Source organism: Hippoglossus stenolepis, chromosome 18 (genome assembly GCF_022539355.2).
Source record: "Hippoglossus stenolepis isolate QCI-W04-F060 chromosome 18, HSTE1.2, whole genome shotgun sequence".
NCBI lineage: Eukaryota > Metazoa > Chordata > Actinopteri > Pleuronectiformes > Pleuronectidae > Hippoglossus > Hippoglossus stenolepis.
Genome location: NC_061500.1, coordinates 3,135,173 through 3,148,929, shown reverse-complemented (window position 1 = coordinate 3,148,929; position 13,757 = coordinate 3,135,173). Strand labels below are relative to the sequence as shown.

The 13,757-nt window shown below is 44.3% G+C and overlaps 1 protein-coding gene across 14 annotated transcripts in view; it reads left to right on the top strand.

Annotated features, from left to right (window-relative positions):
- LOC118125979 (protein unc-13 homolog B-like) overlaps window positions 1-11,032 on the top strand; it is a 52,119-nt gene extending 41,087 nt beyond the window's left edge. For 5 of the 14 annotated variants that reach the window (XM_047344511.1, XM_047344510.1, XM_047344504.1 and 2 more), the window contains 28 exons: window positions 447-610; window positions 1,123-1,273; window positions 1,414-1,482; window positions 1,802-1,891; window positions 2,013-2,150; window positions 2,308-2,438; window positions 2,721-2,806; window positions 3,577-3,703; window positions 3,832-3,928; window positions 4,016-4,159; window positions 4,640-4,717; window positions 4,919-4,996; window positions 5,124-5,144; window positions 5,523-5,588; window positions 5,679-5,717; window positions 7,265-7,285; window positions 7,452-7,478; window positions 7,909-7,929; window positions 8,370-8,458; window positions 8,548-8,694; window positions 8,806-8,929; window positions 9,032-9,085; window positions 9,170-9,247; window positions 9,457-9,604; window positions 9,811-9,867; window positions 10,015-10,107; window positions 10,202-10,361; window positions 10,506-11,032. In XM_047344511.1, coding sequence (XP_047200467.1) covers window positions 447-610; window positions 1,123-1,273; window positions 1,414-1,482; window positions 1,802-1,891; window positions 2,013-2,150; window positions 2,308-2,438; window positions 2,721-2,806; window positions 3,577-3,703; window positions 3,832-3,928; window positions 4,016-4,159; window positions 4,640-4,717; window positions 4,919-4,996; window positions 5,124-5,144; window positions 5,523-5,588; window positions 5,679-5,717; window positions 7,265-7,285; window positions 7,452-7,478; window positions 7,909-7,929; window positions 8,370-8,458; window positions 8,548-8,694; window positions 8,806-8,929; window positions 9,032-9,085; window positions 9,170-9,247; window positions 9,457-9,604; window positions 9,811-9,867; window positions 10,015-10,107; window positions 10,202-10,361; window positions 10,506-10,791 — 2,784 coding nt within the window. In that variant the 3' untranslated portion in view covers window positions 10,792-11,032. Of the gene's footprint in view, window positions 1-446; window positions 611-1,122; window positions 1,274-1,413; window positions 1,483-1,801; window positions 1,892-2,012; window positions 2,151-2,307; window positions 2,439-2,720; window positions 2,807-3,576; window positions 3,704-3,831; window positions 3,929-4,015; window positions 4,160-4,639; window positions 4,718-4,918; window positions 4,997-5,123; window positions 5,145-5,522; window positions 5,589-5,678; window positions 5,718-6,757; window positions 6,913-7,264; window positions 7,286-7,451; window positions 7,479-7,908; window positions 7,930-8,369; window positions 8,459-8,547; window positions 8,695-8,805; window positions 9,086-9,169; window positions 9,248-9,456; window positions 9,605-9,810; window positions 9,868-10,014; window positions 10,108-10,201; window positions 10,362-10,505 lie in introns of those variants that run through there. The other 9 variants (XM_047344512.1, XM_047344507.1, XM_047344516.1 and 6 more) reach the window with 6 other exon arrangements.
- The last annotated feature ends 2,725 nt before the right edge of the window (window positions 11,033-13,757 follow it).

Below are 13,757 nucleotides of genomic sequence, written 5' to 3'. Positions count from 1 at the left end.
AGAAACCATTGGATGTGTTTGGTTTAATGTAACACACATGCACACAGGATGCAATGCAGGGTTATCATATGTAGGACAGTGCTAGTAAAGTAACAGGATCAAATAATATAAAACATTTTTTAAGATGCCACCAATATTTGGGAATCTGACACACTTTTCTTCTTAAATAGACCAATAGTTATTTTAAAGCCTCTCTTCAACTGGTCACAAAACCTACTAACATCATATAAAACCTGTCTTTTGTCTACAATGGGAATGGATAAAGTGTCCTGTGTGTTTGTGAACAGGAATCAATAATAACAGAAAGGCAAAGTTTTACCCACGTTTATAAAACCCACGTATCCCCGTTCATTTTGGTGTAAAAGAGGAATAAGTCTAAAAAACCCTTTTCTTTCCTGCTACAGCTTATTCACATGACAGTCACACCACTTGTCTCTCCCCTGCAGAACCTGTTCCACCATTCGAATGACATGCTCGGCCAAGGGGTGGTGAAAATCCCAGACCCCCGTGGAGACGACGCCTGGAAAGTCTACTTCGACGACGTGGCTCAGGAGATAGTGGACGAGTTTGCCATGCGCTACGGGATCGAGTCCATCTACCAAGCCATGACGTGAGTGTGAGACATCACAGCGAAAAACAAACGGTCTCCATCTCTCTCTCTCTCTCTCTCTCTCTCTCTGTCCATGTATGTGTCACCTCTTCATCTCCCCCTGTTCCTCGCCCTACCTCCGCACCTTTGTCTTCCTCGGCGCCGCTGTCGTTCCCTGTTGGCCTCCAAATGAAGGAAAGTCAATTATGAATGGGCCCGAGGATGGATTTGTCTCCATGAACTGTCGTGCTCCATACAGATGCCTGTTAGCCGGGCCCATCGCTCACAGAGAGCGCACTCCAATGGGCCGTCCCTCAGCCTAAACGTGCCAGCTAGCTGATGGGCAGATGAAACGACCGTTCCTAATAGGGATCATCGGGTTAAAACAAGACCCCTCGAGAGAACACAGTCTGAGCAGATCAAGGCTTTGACAGAACCTCCTCTTCATGACAGAGAGAAGTGTGAGCTGGTGTAACTGGAGGGAATCGAGCTCCCGGGTCTTTACCAGGCTTTGTCTGTGCTTCTCTTTACAGTCACTTTGCCTGTCTGTCATCCAAGTACATGTGTCCCGGGGTTCCTGCGGTGATGAGCACCCTGCTGGCCAATATCAATGCTTTCTACGCCCACACCACCGCCTCCACCAATGTGTCCGCCTCCGACCGCTTCGCTGCCTCCAATTTTGGGGTTTGTACTACTTTAGCACACACACACACACACACACACACACACACACACACACACACACACACACCCACCTTCAATCTTTCTCCTTGCCTTTTGTTTCTATCTCTCTTTACGATTCTTGTCTTTTCTTCCCCACACAGAAAGAACGCTTTGTCAAGCTCTTGGACCAGTTGCACAACTCACTGCGCATTGACCTCTCGACATACAGGGTAAGATTTTATTGTACTAAATAGATAACTGATTTCTCAAAGATTATATTGTAGAATGTTCCCTCATTATTTGTTGTCGTGAGTTTAGGACAAACACAAACCCCCCCTTTCACAAAAGAAACACTACATTACACGACTACATTTTGTGCCACATCCTTAAAATGTTCAGTATTTCCTGATGCCTCTGCTTTGAAGTATGAACTCTCACGGACAATTTGCAGTCTGAGCCCTGAGTGTGAATTTCTCTACGCTGTCCTCATTGATATGCACTTTATGTCTGTAATGGTGAATTATGTCAAAACCAATTTTTCTTCTGTAGAACCACTTCCCTGCCAGCAACAAGGATCGCCTGCAGGACCTAAAATCCACCGTGGATCTTCTAACCAGCATCACCTTCTTCAGGATGAAGGTTTGTGCTTCATCCATCTCTATTTTTCTTTTTGTGTGGGAGATAACTCTGTTTTCATCGCCGGTGACTTTCTGTACAAGTCGATAAAGCGTCGGTGTCCCTCCCTCCGTCTTGTGCTCAGGTCCAGGAGCTTCAGTCTCCGCCCAGAGCCAGCCAGGTGGTGAGGGACTGTGTCAAGGCCTGTCTCAACTCCACGTTCGACTACATCTTCAATAACTGCCACGAGCTGTACAACAGACAGTATCAACCTGCAGACACGGTGAGTCACATGTCCGTTATTCATCAGCTGCAGAAACGTTTCAGATCGCTACAAGGGGTAAATAACTACTATATATGTCTTCTTCTGATTGTTTGCTGTCCATTGTATTGAACTGTCCCTTCTTTTAGAGACTGACTGTGTCTCGTTGCTACTCTAGAACAAGGAGGACGTCCCTCTGGAGGAGCAGGGTCCGAGTGTCAAGAACTTGGACTTCTGGCCCAAACTCATCATGCTCATCGTCTCCATCATTGAAGAGGACAGGAACTCCTACACACCCGTGCTCAACCAGTTAGTTGTTGTTTTTTACTCATTCTTTATTCTATTAAATATCAGGACAATACAGACAGTTTGAATTAATCTTTACCCATTGATTTCTTGCTAAAAGGAGAATAAGAGGTGTTGTCTTTAAGTCTTAGCTCCAGATGTTCAGAAGCACTTAAAACTGACTCTTCAGTCGTGATACTCGGGGATATTCTGTCTTTGTTTGGTCTCAGAATTCCGTCAGATTAATGCCGTGTTGTTCTGTATTGTATTATTTACATCCTTGTCTGTCCGTCACCTTTCTCCCAGGTTCCCTCAAGAGCTGAGTGTAGGGAAGGTGTCAGCAGAGGTCATGTGGACATTGTTTGCTCAAGACATGAAGTATGCTATGGAAGGTAAGTCCCAGCCCCGTCTTATCATCCTGCTCAAGTATCGTGTGCTTGAAAACGTGAGGAGGAGAATCCTGGAGAAACTGGAGATGTGGGAGAGAGAGGGAATTCTGTAGTAGAAGTGATACAGAAGATGTTAAAGTTAGAAATGACTGTGCAGGGTTTAAAAGCTGCTTATGTCTCCCAGGAGCTTCTCTGCACTTTGTGTCTGCTGCACTGTACGTTACTGTACAGCAGCGCACCCCTTATCCCAGCCCCCCGTCCTCAAGATGAAACCCCCTATCTGTATCACACACTTCTGCACAGATGTGGTGAATCCTTCATTTTCAATCTGCTTTAATATTAAAAGAGATGGAAAAATGTGTTCGGAGATTTTGTACTTATTAAGTATTTAAACTTTCATAGTAGTAGTTTTTAGTAGGTCACCAAAATTACTCCTGGGTAAATTTGAGCTCACCTTTATGGCTGCATGTGTTTCAACTTACCTTAAATAAATGTGCACACAACCACAGTTCATATTAATAACAAATGTAATATAAAACTTCATAAATCAACCTACATTGTTTGTTTATAATATAAAGAGTATATCAGAATTCATTGACTCCCAAAATTCCTTTAGCATTTGGACTGTGTAAACAGTGTGTAGCCAAAACCAGAGACTAATCATCTTAGCTCAGCGTAAAGACGGGAATCAAGGGCTAGATCTGAGTGATCTTGAGATTCTCTCCAGCTCATGAGACATCTCACAGGCTCCTCGTGTGCTCATGTATCTGCAGAGCACGAGAAGCACCGGCTGTGTAAGAGCACCGACTACATGAACCTGCACTTCAAGGTCAAGTGGCTCTACAATGAATATGTCAAGGAGCTGCCGAGCGTCAAGGACGTCGTCCCCGACTACCCGTCGTAAGTGCAAGTGTCGTATTCTCTCAGAGGCTCGGAGGGGAAACGTTATGTTTGATCATGTGATTTTTAAACTGATCTTTAATTGAGATATTTGGATATGGATACGATGCCTGTGTTTTCCCATGTAGATGGTTCGTACAGTTTGTGCTGCAGTGGTTGGCGGAAAATGAGGACGTATCTGTTGAGTTCATGCACGGAGCCCTGGAGAGAGACAAGAAAGACGGAGTAAGAACAATTTAAATTGTCTCTGATATTTTTGTTACTTGTGCAAAGAAACTATTTAACCCTCCTTACTCTCGGCTGCCGTCTCAGTTCCAGCAGACGTCTGAGCACGCTCTGTTCTCCTGCTCCGTCGTGGACATCTTCACGCAGCTCAACCAGAGTTTTGAGATCATCAAGAAGCTGGAATGTCCCGACCCGAGCGTCATGGCTCAGTACAGCCGCCGCTTCTCCAAGGTAACACATCACGCTCTCAAGTGCGCCACAGCGTGAGAGGATTTGGAGAAAAGAACTTAAAACAGGCTCTAGATTTGATTGATAATCAATAATATATGAGCTCTCTGTCATTTTAAACTTCTTTCTTCCAAAAGCAGCATCTTCACTGTGACTAGCTTCCTCCCTTAGAAACAGAGTATGAGGGATATTAAGAACAACTACATCATTGTAAAGAGAATTGAATATTACTTCATCAAATGGAAACTTTGAATTCCCTCCGGAGGGAACGAGGGGGCAGCACAGTCTCATGTGTCGGGTTTTGTTTTCCTCTGTGCCACAGGAACACATTCATACATCAGGGAACGTTTTTAATATGCAGGAGAATCTATGTTCCCTAAAAAGTATCAAATATTCCACTTTGTAAACGCTGTGAACAGTTTTATTAGAAGTAAGAAACTTACTCTAATTTTTAATGTCTTTGTTGCTCTTTTTTTTTTACAGACAATTTCCAAAGTTCTCCTGCTGTACAGCGCCATTCTGACCAAGAACTTCCCTTCTTATATTGACAAGGAGAAGATTGTAAGTTTATGTTTTCTGCAATAAGCCATTTAAATGTTTTTCCTTGTAACTTCAATCAAATTTGGGGATCCACCATCCCGGCATCGGCATTGACCTATTTAACAGAGCTTTATTTAAACTTGAATGGTGTTTTTAAACTTGAATAATTCCCTGTCAGTGTAATCTCACTGTCCGCTGTGTCTCTGCTGCCTCCTCCTGTAGCCGTGCGTCCTGCTGAATAATGTGCAGCAGTTGAGAATCCAGCTGGAGAAGATGTTTGAGTCGATGGGGGCCAAACAGGTACGTCCAGAAACCAGTTTTAATCTGTAAGAGCATCGCACTGGGTCACTGAGAATATCCAGTGTGCTGCTACTAAAAAAACATAAAATTATAAAAGCTGCATTTGTGTGTGTGTGTTGTGTATCAGACTGCAACAGAGGAAGCGCAGGTATGTGCAGTAGCGCTGTAGATCCTGACTCTTAACGAGGCCGTAGCGGGTGTTGCGTGTACGCCGTGAATCTTGTGTCACGGGCCGGTTGTATAGAAATGTCCACACGTCGTCCCTGGTGTCTGACGACGTGACGCTGTCAGTGAAAGCAGATCGATACACGGAGATCTGGTCCCTGTGCTGCCTAATAGACTAGAGGATATGGAGACAAGTGTCCTAAGTGTAGCTGCAGTGACAGCAATCGATAACCTCTGTCAGCTGTGACCTCCCCCTGCTTCAGATCCCTACATAGTGCTGCATCATATTTACTGTGGAGCTAGTGTAGTAGTTTTTTTTAGTTGTGCAGTTTCAACCAGTGTGTTCACTTTACAATTAAAGCTAAATGGAGTGATTGAAGAAGAAGAGAAGAAGGAGGAGGAGGAGGAGGAGGCAGTAGATGAAGAGGTAGGTTCACATCTGAGCCAGTGGCGCTGATGCAGCTGTGTCGTTATTTTTTGGGCGTTTATGCAAAGAAATGATTTTCCTCTTCCTCAGAAACAGGTTATTACCGATGAAGAGGAGGCAAAGGCTCTGGTGCGTACTGCTGATGGCAGCAGAGTAGAGTGTTAGACTGTAGCTCACTTCTAATAGAATGTAGCATGGTGACTGTTGTGCTTTATTAGTTAGTCCATAATTCATATTGTGTGATATTTACTGAACCTTAAACCAGTAAATCTTGTATCGTAACACCGTAGCTTAACTGTTCTACTAAATACTCTGCTGCTGATGTAGCTTGAATAGTTGCCCCTGTTTTATTTAGTGCTGTTCCATCGGATAATCAACCTGCATCTATAAATGTAAAATAGCATGAGGGTGCTTCTTCTGCATCAGTTTTCCTGATCTCAACATTACAATCAGATTTAGCAGCTGATTAGAAACTGTCCCCTGAAAGTACTTTTTGTTGCATGGGGGAAAAAAGTCTCCAGTACTCTACTCAAACACAAGGTGGCGCTAGAATTGCTCTGAGCAGCAGTGGTGGGATTTTCCTTCAGTGGCAAAGAGCGAGTGACCGAGTTGGACGTTATTGTCTGGTGATCGTCTTGAACTTTGTTGATTTGATCCTTTAACTTGAAGCTTCAGTTCAGTGTGTGTGTATAAATGTGCTGCTTGTCAACATGGAGAGAAGTAAAGTAAAGTATTAGATTTTAGTTTTGTTTACCTCTGGTTTGTTGGGGCCCAAACTTTCATTTAGATTCGAGGATGAACTGATTAGACGATTGGGGCTCAAACGTGAAAGTCACCCTGACCTCATAAAACCCATTTTTTACCTATAACTCAAGAATGAATTTGCGTATCATGACGAAATTTCACACAAATGTTTGGATAAAACTTCCTGGATAACAAGCAGAACAGGGGGGCCTCCTGCTCCTCTGCTCATCAACTACTAAACGCTCATTGGTGTATGTGGATGACGGAGCTCTCTCCCTTTCTTTTGTCATGTGTTATGACTCTGGACAGACATGGATTGAAAAAGTGCAGCTTCATTGGTTTGGCGGAGGCGTTACAACCATGAGGTGGTGATTCTAGTGAGTGAGAGTGAAGTCACAGTCGTGTTTTTCCTTTTTCTTTTCTAGCCCAACAGTAGAATGCTAGCATGGCAGGCAAGTTCCCTGTATATGCAGACATGTGACACATGACTGCATATACTCACCCTGATCTCACCACCTAAAGGACACGTGGATGAGAATCAAACTTTTAACATTTCTTATTGTCTCTTCACTGCCACTCGTAGTTTGAGGAGAGTGAGGAGGAGGAGGAGGAGGTGGAGGAGGAAGCAGTGGGGGAGGAAGGGGAGGAAATTGAGGTCGAGGTTTGTTACAGTGTGAAGTGGTTTTAACCTGGAACATCATTCCAAGTCTTTTCCCTGTGGTTGTCATGGTGACGTTTATCATCTTTAGATTTTATCTTCATCTGTGGTTGAATTTTCACTTTTTCTTTCCCCCGGTCGTTCCTCAAAACTTGTTTCCCCTTAAAATACAGTACTGTCCTCTTTGATTTGTGTTTTTTTTAGTTTTTGTTAATTTGTCTTTTTTTATTTCTCTTTTAAAAAATCTTAATAAACATCCCTGTAACTCACAAAGACGCCCGCACCGGTAGAGAAGGTAGGTTACATGCACACCAGGGTGAATCCGCTGCCACACAACTTTCTATTATAGCAACTGATCTTCAGCTGTTCCCCCAAAATACATGAAAATCCAATTCCAAACGAGAAATGACTCTAAACCGAGGTTTTCCTGTGTTACCCTCCACTTCTCTGTGCTGCCACAGACTGGAAACGCATTTGAAGAGAAGAAGGTGAGTGTAGGTGCACACACTCATGTTTATTAACACAAAAACACACACACAGACACATTACAAACAGGGGACACAATCCATTTGTAGCTGCATTTCCCTGAAGCCTCAAGCACTTTTCTCCTCCGTGCTGCACAGCAGAAACTTCTCCCCTCGCTGATGGCGCCACATAACCCCCCCCCCCGACAGGCCATGAATCAAAAGGCCATTGGATCATTGGCTTAATGAGCCACAGTCCGGCTTCATCCATATGTCTCAGCTCCCCCTGCAGGCGCAGCTTATTCAGATCATTTAGCCTCAGTCTACCTGGGTTCGGTCATTTTATGGATCTTACACCCCCGTCTCCCTCCCCCTGTGCTCGTGAGACCTGAAAGACTCACATCTCTTTGCAATGTTAAACTTTTGTATTTTTCCAATGTGCTCCCATTGAAAGTTGGAGGCTGCTGGGAAAAAGGTGGGTTTGTGCGAATGTTGATTCATTTAGTCGTTTAAAAAAATGTATATACAATCGTGTTGCGTGTTCCCCTGCCTCAGGAGCATTGAATACAAAACCCTAATTATGGTTTTTGCCACTAATTCCTTTGCCATCCCACAGTGTTGAAGCTTGACAACCCATAATAACATAACGCAGCTACTGGTTATTTAGGCTTTTTGGTTAAATTTTAAAATCTTCCAGTTTCTTGCATTTAAAGCAAAATGACCTAAAGAAGATTGAAGGTTATTTTGGGGGATTTTGTCTAAAATGCAAATATGAAAGTTCATTAAAATGTTTGAGGTCATCCATGTTTAGTTTTTTTCCTATCAGCATATATCGTATTATTCATAACTATACAGTTTATAAAATAAAGACCCTCAGTCCGTTTTAAAAGCTTCTCTCTGCTTGTGTGTCTGCAGTTGGACGCTGAGGCCAGCGACCTCCTGAACGACCTGCAGGTGAAGCTGAACAACGTGCTGGACGAGCTCAGCAGCACATTTGGGAACAGGTACATGTCCAGTTCCCCCCCCCCCACATATTTAGAGGTGATGCAGAAACCCTCACGTGCATTTTGCTGATTGCTCATCATCCTATCAGCTTCCAGAGCCGGATCACCGAGTGCATGCGACAGATGGCGTCGCTGCTGTACCAGATCAAGGGGCCGCTCAACGCCAGCAACAAGAACCAGGTGGAGGGCGACTCTGACAACATGCTGAGGCCACTCATGGACTTCCTGGATGGAAGGTGAGTGGATGATTCAGATTTTAAACCCCACCCAGCATTTTCCTCTTCCACAAGTTTGCAGGTTTCTCCTCTTGGCCTCTTGCTGATATGATCTGCACCATGTTTTTGCAGGCTGACCCTTTTCGCCACAGTTTGTGAGAAGACCGTCCTGAAACGTGTGCTGAAGGAGCTCTGGAGGATCGTGATGAGCAGCCTGGAGAAGACCATTGTTCTGCCGCAGGGCAGCGATACCTTTGTGAGTCACGTGTTTGCTTTGTTTGCTTCAGCGTTGGTGGAAATTGCAAAGTTAAATGCAACAGAAAGTCGTTTCTCAGTTCCTTTTGTTCTCTTCTCTCAGGGAGCGCAGATCCTCTCGGCGGCCAAAGAGCTCGGTCAGCTCTCCAAACTCAAGGTATCAAGAAGCCCTTCGGATATTTTTTATCTGTGTGTTACCAGAATCATCGCTAACTCGTCTCTCTCTGCTCATCGTGTGCAGGATCACATGGCGGGCGAGGCTAAGAGCTTGTCTCCCAGGCAGTGTGCTGTCATGGACGTGGCACTGGACACGATCAAGGTCAGTTTATACGACAGGGTCGGGTTTCATTGGGACGCCGGGGAGACGCGGGGTCGGGTTAGCTTCATCCACTATTCATCCGTTTATCAAGAACCCTGAAAGTTTATGTAGGTGGACAGTTTTACCAGGGGAGGTTTGTCTGTAAAGAAAGGTAAAGCGTAAAGAAACAGGATCTTTTTTGTTGAGTCACCCTCTTGTTTCCTCTGCAGCAATACTTCCACGCGGGCGGCAACGGTCTGAAGAAGGCGTTCCTAGAGAAGAGTCCCGAGCTGTCCTCGCTCCGCCACGCGCTGTCGCTCTACACGCAGACAACAGACACACTCATCAAGACCTTTGTCACCTCCCAGCACGCACAAGGTAGTGAGCGCCACAGCTTCAAGATCCATTTCCTTTCCCCCTAATACACCAGGAGAGGGCGCCAGCTGAACAATGTGTTTCCATAGGACAATAATTTCTCCTCTTTGAGATCTGAACCTGTATTTTGTGTGTTTGTTTCTGACGCTGAAATTGTGTTGACGTGTTGTCGCTGTCTTCTCTTATCTCCTGTGCTGCCTCTGTGCCAGTGCACAATGGGAAGGGTATTAGGTTAACACCCAATGAAAAAATTCAGCCCAGCAGGGGTAGGTGTCATTGAAATCATCTGCCAGTGTTTCTTTTCTCCCCCACCCCCACCTCTCATACTGACTCTGTGTCGTGAATCAAACTTTATTTTTTGCTGTAATGTGGTTAAATGAAAGCTCACTGGTGAATGTATCTGGGTGTGTTAGGTTCCGGCGTGGACAAGCCCATTGGCGAGGTGTCCGTCCAGATCGAGCTGTACACTCATCCCGGGAACGGCGAGCGAAAGGTCACCGTCAAAGGTCAGTTTGAGTTTTCGTAATAACTCCTCCTGAAATAATGTGACATTTTTTAAACAACATTAACTCGGCTGATCACGTCTTCTTCCTCCTGCAGTCATGGGGGCCGGCGATTTAAAATGGCAGACGTCCGGCATGTTCCGGCCCTTCGTGGAGACCACCATGATCGGGCCTCAGCTCAGCGACAAGAAACGCAAGTTCCAGACCAAGTCCAAGAACAACAGCTGGTCTCCAAAGTTCAACGAGACCTTCAACTTGTAAGTACTGGGAGCAGCGTTACCTGCTTTTTAAATTAAAGTGCAACTATTTAAAGAATCACTTAATCAATTACCACTGATCTGTAAAAGCTTCTCTTGGCGAACGTTGTGGTTTTAAGCTGAATGACTCTTCTCCCTCCGCAGTGCTCTGGGTAACCAGGAAGGCTTCGAGTGCTACGAGCTGCAGGTCTGCGTCAAAGACTACTGCTTCGGCCGCGCCGACCGGGTGGTGGGCCTGGCCGTCCTTCAGCTGAGGGACATCATGGAGAAGGGCAACTGCGCCTGCTGGTGTCCGCTGGGCCAGCGCATCCACATGGACGACACCGGCCTCACCGCCATGCGCATCCTCTCGCAGCGCTCCAACGACGACGTGGCCAAGGAGTTCGTGAGGCTGAAATCGGAAACGCGATCGGCCGAGGAGGGCAGATGAGAGGAGGAGGGCTGGAGACGGAGGGAGAGAGAGAGAGGAAGGAAGGAGGGACTCAGAATTTCAGAATAAGAGACGCATCCAGGGAATCATTTTCCTGCGTCCGACGCCTCGTTTACACTCGGACAAACACTCTCAAACATTAGTGACAGAGCTCGACCACACGGACACGGGTTCGTTCAACCTTCACACTGACCAGCTGATCCACCAGGAAGTGACCACTCCACCCACTTCTTTTAACCCCCCCTCCAACGCCGCAGTGGCACAGTGCGCACGCCACAGCCTCAAGGGAACAGAGGACGCCCTGCTGGAGGGCCGAACAAGTTCCCCACCTTCCGAGTGTTGTTGTGCAAAAACCCCACCCACCACCACCACCACCACCAACCGAACCCCCTCCAAGCGTGGCCATGTGTTTGATGCCTTACACTCAAAACTGTGAATGTGTGAAGTCCGTAGCTTCACTGTGATGGTCGGAGTAAAATGTGAAAACGGTTTGTGCAAGAAAAGATGCAGAAATATTTGACTGGTTAATCGTGTGACGCTAAAGTTACGAGAGGAGGTACTAAAAGTAATAACCCTTAATGTTTCCCCTTCGTTCAAAGTATTGATGTGTGCCTTGCCATGTTAAGTTTCCACTCCTTTTTTAACCTTTCAGGAGAAACAAATACTGACAAAATCATCCGTTGATCACTACTGACGCCGTAAAATCAACAACAACATGGTTTAAATCAGTTCAAATGAAAGTGTATGTTGAAGCCGAGTCCTCGTTTTTTTTTGTTCATATTTATTTATGAGCTCATCTAACAACTCGTGGCTCACGTGGCCTAAAGTCCGACCGCGATGGTGCAGCCATTTTATTTATTTTTTGATATGTATTTATTGACGTCTGTGTGTTTTTTTTCAAAAGCCTGCGATTTAAAAAAAGTTGTTTACCGTCGTGTGTGTGTGTGTGTGTGTGTGTGTGTGTGTGTGTGTGTGTGTGTGTGTGTGTGTGTGTGTGTGTGTGTGTGTGTGTGTGTGTGTGTGTGTGTGTGTGTGTGTGTGTGTGTGTGTGTGTGTGTGTTGAGAATTTGCACAATGTGAACGGCTTCTGCAGCGTTAACACGTGAAAAGTAGATTTCTTTTCTTTTCTTTTATTCACGAGACGAGTTTAAAGTCATGACCTGACGTTGGTTGTGAAACTCAATGAAAGAGAGAACTTTCTTTCAGGATTAAATTGTTTGTTTTCTCATCTAAATCCCTGAAATATTCCCTGGGAAAGTGGGAAAACTGACAAAAAATGCCCTATTTCCTTGGAAGAAATAATACTGGATCGGCTCCTTAGTCCAGATCCATGCCAAACTATTATGGGTTCTTTCTTTCCCCGTGTCCCATCATTCCACCAAGTTTTATTGAAATCTGTCGAGTACTTTTTGTGTAATCCTGTTCACAAACAAACCCACGGGGCGAAAAAAACGTAACCTTGAGGTTGAACTTTCAGGTTTTACGGATATCTGATGAGGATTGAAAGATAATCTACATATTATCTTCCTGCTCTGTTTCTTCCTCTCTTCCTATCAGTGGCCTTACTTTACAAAATAAATAGTTTTTTTTTTATGTATTTCCTCTTGAGGTTCGGCCACTTCTTTTGTCTTTTGCCCACGATGATGTCAAACACGTTTTTCCAAGCGATGCTCCTTATCACGTAGTATTTCATTTTTTTTTAATCCTTGATGACAAACACTGTACTAATACGTAGGCTGGGTTTTCTTTGCAGTCTCTTTATATTTTGTGTGAGGTTTTTTTTGTATATATTTCCCCCTTATTGTCCTCTTGTTGTAAGATACGTGTTTTTATGGACGGAGATATTATGCAGTGCGACGTGTGCCAGTGAATTTGTTCCCAAATGATGGAGAAATATTAAAATGTTCCACTTTAATGAAGGATGTTGTGTTAATACGAGAACCTCAGTGCGTGCACACGTTTGAACCAATCACACGTCACCCTCCTTGTTACACTTCTGTCACAGCCATTCTGTAAAATACACAATCCTCGTGCCAAGTTGCAAATGTGTTCACTTTTATTTATGTTTTTTTTTTAAGATTTTTCTGTATTTTCTAAAAATTTGTTGACCTTATCACTAAATCACTGCAATATTCAACAACAGGTTCAGTCTAACACAGTAACTGCATTGTTTTTTTGTGGTGTTTTCTTTGTATCGTCACTACTTTGAAATGTTGTCGTCATCATGTAAACACTTGATTTGATGAATTTTGTATAAAGTATTTGAGGTATCTATAAATCTGCTTACCTGTGGTTTCTTTGGGATGGATTTAACAGATTTTAACGGGATTATTCTGTTTATAATTTATTTAAACTTTTGTTAAAGTACAAACTCTGACATGATCCAGTTGATTTCAGACAGTTAAGTGCAAGTTTGTGGTTAAAGAAGTATCTTCATGATTATATTATAACTTGAACTGTGGGTAATTAGGAGATTTATGATCTGACCTTCACCAATTCATCTTTAAATGTTATTTTCAAACAAATAAGAGCCTTATTTCAATAAAATCCAATAAAATGATGGAACACAATAACTAATTTAGCCAGCGGTTCATGTTGAGGTCTCCTGGACGACGCGGCGTTCCTCTGAGTTCGAGCCCAGGTATTAAATTACATTTCTCACAGAGCCTGGATGGAAACATCAGATTTAAAGTCATAATTTTCATCCTTTTAAAATGCAACAAATCCTTTGCTTTGTTTTGCTCCTGTGAAAAGAGGCTGATAATAAGAAATGGGTGTGTATCATACCTCACTGCCCAGATCGCTGGCTTTGTGATTGGTTGCAGCCATTTACCTGTTACCTGTGTTTTACTGCCCCTCCACTCCTGCCCCCGGCTCCAGGTCCAAAGATCGCTGCACTGTTTGTTCAAGCTCGGAGCTGTTGGCTGCCGGGGGGGGGATCCCAGCTCTTCCTGCTTGAACCTGAA